General features: G+C 30.6%; 1 protein-coding gene across 1 annotated transcript; it reads right to left on the reverse strand.

The window, feature by feature from the left end:
• Nucleotides 1-3181: 3181 nt before the first annotated feature.
• LOC114383865 (rRNA-processing protein fcf2-like) lies at nucleotides 3182-4764 on the reverse strand. The gene is made up of 5 exons (XM_028343588.1): nucleotides 4688-4764; nucleotides 4555-4615; nucleotides 3758-3835; nucleotides 3510-3625; nucleotides 3182-3379 (listed from the first exon to the last, which is right to left on the reverse strand). The coding sequence occupies exons 1-5, from the start codon at nucleotides 4762-4764 to the stop codon at nucleotides 3283-3285; spliced, it is 429 nt and encodes a 142-aa protein (XP_028199389.1). The 3' UTR covers nucleotides 3182-3282.

The raw sequence follows: 4764 nt of genomic DNA on the forward strand, positions 1-4764 counted from the left end.
GAGTTGCCTTTTTCAAGTGCTGATTACTTGTTATATCTTTATTTTTATTCCATTTAAAAAATTCTATATTTAATATAAAAAATGGGAACTTGTATGAACCTAAACTACTCATATCAATTTTATTATAATTTCAGGGTTTGTGATGACTTTAATTGGGTTTCTCTTCCGTGTACTTTTGGTAAGCAAACACCTGAGTACCCTTACAATTACTCTCACATGCACATAGGAACACATATTTCCTTCCCAACATCTTTGATGTCTAAATTACAATCTGTTTATTTTCGTGAAGGGAAATAGGAAGTCGTGATTTTGTCGTGATTTTTTTAATGGAAAGACCTAATTCATGGTTGTAACTTAAGGTGATGCACTTGTCTTAGACCAAGAGTCAAAATACTTCGGTTGATATATAAAGCATTGTTAAGATGTGTTTTCTGAATACAAGACACTAGTCTGGAAGAACATGTTAAGCATTGAGTTTATTGCATCTCTAAGATATCAAAATATAACTCAGTTGATGTATATATTTTGCTTTAAATAATTGCCACCTATCTTTATTATACTTTGTTGGCATCAACTTTACATGCATGAATTTATTTCGTCTATAGTCCACTGACACGGTGCTTTCTTTTATTGTTATTGTTGCAATTTCTTGTAAGAAATTCCAATTATATTGCAATCTAAGTTGAGAAATGCAAATTTTTTGGATCACTGATCATGCCAACTTTATGTTTTATGAAAATTGTGGGGGAAAACACAACTTCTACCCAGAGTCATTTGTTTAATTCTAGGAACATATTCATCAGTGCTGAATATCGTGAAGAGTTATTGATAGCAGCAGAGACCCTCGAGGAGAGGATAGCAGCAGCAACTCACACGAGCCCAGCCCACAGATGAATAAGGACGAACCTGAACCAGCAAGACCCGCTAGGATAGCCCATAAGCCTACATACTTGAACGATTACGTAACATAGTTGTTGTACACTGCATGTGTAAATAAGTCAATAAGGCACGTGCATAAAATAGTTAGTTCTAGATTAGTTAGAACGGTTAAGACCGTTAGAGTTCGTTAAGCTAGGAACGTGTGTATATAAGATACTGGAACCTATGAATAAAGCATATGTAGAATCTTGATCCCTCGAACCAAGGCTTCCTCTCTCTTCCCTTTACTTACACACCTAATAGTTACTGAGAACTTATCTAGTCTTAATAAGGATGTAAATAGAATTATTTCCATCGTTTTAACAAAATAATGGTCATACGTAAATAGGGAAGATTATAATTCTAGAGAGAGAAAATCCCAAATTAATTCAATTAAAAATCATCAAAGTAAGCAGGCAATCAACAAATGCAATAGGGAGAGAGTAGGGTATTGGAATAGAGTGTACCAGAAATTTTGTAATATAAACAGATTTAGTCGTTACCAAATGTGATCTACGTCTTGCTCCAAGGAAGTGGTAAGCTTTTGTTGCGCTCAAGAAATTTTAATTTAACAACTCAACCCAAGTCAATACTCACTACTATTCACCCTCTACAAATTACACACCCTACAAACCCCAATAAGAAATCTCTCTCACGGGCAAAGCAAAGCAAAGGAGGCTTGATAACAATAAAGAAAAGCAGAAGCTTTGCATCACTCTAGAATAGTGAGATTGCAAAGTTGAAACACTAGAACACTTAGCTTGCTTATGAAAGATTACCTTTTATTATGGTTAGTTTAAATCAGAGCCTATACTTAAGATTAATTAAGAGGTAGGAAATAGATTTAAGAAATGTCAATATTAGAAAAGATTGCCTTTCAAAAAAAAGATTAATTAATTTTATTTATGAAAAAGATTATTATCTATTAAATCATCCAAATTAAATCAAATTCACATCCTTAATTAATAATCAGCTATTTAAATAGGTACTCATTTATTTACATATTTCACCCCAAGGATAATTGATTATTTTGGACAATAATCAATTATCTTACAAAATAGTCAATTATCATTATCTCAAATTGTTGTTTGAGATAGATTACTTACTTTTAATTTTTTTAAACACTTAATCACTTCAAATTCAATTTCTTAGAAACACAATTCTCATTCCAATTTTAGTCCTGATTCAACATCTTTAATTCTAATTCAACTAATTAATTTAAATTTCAACACTTGAACCTTAATCCAACAATTTTAGTCCCAATTAAATTTTAATCATAATTCAATAATTTTGATCCTAGCAAGCCACACACAAATAAGATATAAGTTCCTTATAAAATTGACCTAAATATTTCTAATTTAATAAATGTACTATTGCAGTTAAAAATTAACTTTTAAAAAATAATGTGGTGCTAAAAACATTCTAAAGACTTTAGCGTAACATTTTAAAAACTTAATCAATCATTAAAACGATGAAGCTAACAACTATTATTTATTATTATACAAAGCAAATAATAAAATGACGAGCAGAAAAAATAAAATTAGGTAAAAAAATTGAAATTAACATAAAAAGTACTGGATTATACGTTCTGACAAAAGAGCAACTATAAAAGGATAATAATCCATACATAATAATAAACATTACATTTCAACCTGTCATAAGTTTTGTTCAAAATAAAAATATCAATTTTAAAAATTATTTAACATCTAATTTCAAATTATCCAAACCAAGGGATGTAAGTCAGATGATTGAATAAAATGTGTAAATAAGTAAACTCCCTAATATTATGTTAAATTCTTAGGAATAAAAAAATTGTACACATCAATACAGAATTTTTGTTTTTGTTTTGAGCCCCTAAATTTTATAAACTGATTTTAATCCCCCTTTTAAGGGAATAAAAATAATGATGAAAAAAATAGTTAAAAAAACTAAAAATAAGGTTAGAAAAAAAAATTAAGTGATGTTAATCAGTAAAAAAATTGGGAATTAAAAACTGGATTATTAGTTTAGGGTCTAAAAATATAATAACCCCAATACTTTTTTTAAAACAAAATGAAAGGTATTCTTTAACTTCATTATAAAAAATCCTGTTTTAAGCTGAAACACAAAATTCCCAAACAGAACTAAAGACATTGGTATTCTTTTATCTTTAGATTAAATTAAACAAATAAGGGAGGTGAGTGTTTAAAAACTACAAGGGTTTGAAAAGACGTGTGGAAAGGTGAGTGCAATTTCCCCTAAATCTTTATAACGTAAACAAAGATGACAATATGAAACACGATAGAAGAACACATAGCATCATCAATAGGTTTTACAGCTAAGGTATTTCAAATAACCTGTAATAATTCTAGACTGCAAAAAGCATTATAATTTGTGCCTACGGGAATTACTACCCTTAATCTTCCACTTTTCATTCCCAGCTGGTCGATTTTGTTCTTCAATTTCTCGAACCTTCCGCTTTCTAGAAAAATTGGTTAATGAACAATGAGTAAGTAACCTAGAGAGCATCGGAGCATGCATAAACAACTCTCTAATTTAGAGAGGTCTTTTCATATTTAACCAGACAGTAATATCGTTTAAGGCCGTCTTACCTATAGGCTGCAAGGTTTTGATCAGAAAGCACCTCATCTGCAAGCCTTGCTTTCCTCTTCTTCTTTGTTAATCTGCCTGAGAAAAAGTCCAACGGAGAATCTACAACTGTCCCAACCTGATCATATTCAAAATTTCAAATGATAAAAAAGCTGTCAAATAGAAATTCATATTTTGATGGAAGAAGTAATAACACTAAAACATATGCTTGTATGATTTATAGCATATTAGAATGTAACCAAAAACTTGCCTGGAAATATTTGGGAAGTGTCTTCGATTTGGAATCACCTTTCTTGTAGTGCCGCTTTGGATCGAGGGCAGCCCTCAACTGTAACCATCAACATACATGCTTGTTAATGTCTAAGGATAAGAACTGGTGCACAAAACAAAACTAGACAGCTCAACACAAATTTAGAGATACATTCAAATCTCTGCATGACTTTGTTTTTCTGATGCTTTTAATAAGACTCAACATTTGTCATTGCATCCTCAAATGTACATAGCCATTGTGTGAGTTTAACTTGATATTTTATACAATAATATGCATCTTATTTCACCACATCAAGGAAGTTTCCAGAAGAGTTCTAAGGTAACACTTCAACATTTACAGATCAGGGCTGATAATTTTAATTGGTTTTAAATGGGGTAAAAGCACAAAGGAAGCAGCAAATACTACTAATCATTGAAACATACAGTAATTAGCAAGAAGCAAGAATCTAAATTTACATCCTACATAATCCAAGTCCCAGACAATGAGAAGGTTTCTTATAAAGCAAAAGTAGAACATAAAAAGGACCTAATATTTTCATTCCACAACAATAATAAAAATTAAAATCCTAAATGTTCCTCTATTACCGTATCACTTTGAGAAAGCAGAATCATCCACTTTGATGTTTTCACTTTCATTAATTCTTTTCATTTTGAATATAATGTATGTGTACGTTATGTTATTAGCTTAATCCAAGCTACTTTCACAAAACATCATATTTGACCATATTCAGAAAACATTGTAGAAAGGAAGGTAGATATGTTAAAATTCAAAAGCACCTTTAATAACTTCAAATCTTTCTGCAACTCAGGGGTGATGGTTTGGGCTGGCATATTGAACCTGACAGATTAATATAATAAGATGTTAGATATTAATTAGAAAAATAATGATTTGTTTTGTCTTTTTGTTGACAGTGAACCCTTAAACTTTGATGAAGCAATGAAAGACAAAAGGTGGAGATAAGCCATGGAAGAAGAAATCAAAGCCAT

Source organism: Glycine soja, chromosome 14 (genome assembly GCF_004193775.1).
Source record: "Glycine soja cultivar W05 chromosome 14, ASM419377v2, whole genome shotgun sequence".
NCBI lineage: Eukaryota > Viridiplantae > Streptophyta > Magnoliopsida > Fabales > Fabaceae > Glycine > Glycine soja.

Coding starts and splice junctions, on each gene's coding strand:
- LOC114383865 (XM_028343588.1), bottom strand. CDS start 4,764: ATGGCTTTGATTTCTTCTTCCATGGCTTATCTCCACCTTTTGTCTTTC. Junction 4,616..4,687: donor TCAAAGTTTAAGGGTTCACT/GTCAACAAAAAG, acceptor TTAATCTGTCAG/GTTCAATATGCCAGCCCAAA. Junction 3,626..3,757: donor CACTTCCCAAATATTTCCAG/GCAAGTTTTTGG, acceptor GAATATGATCAG/GTTGGGACAGTTGTAGATTC.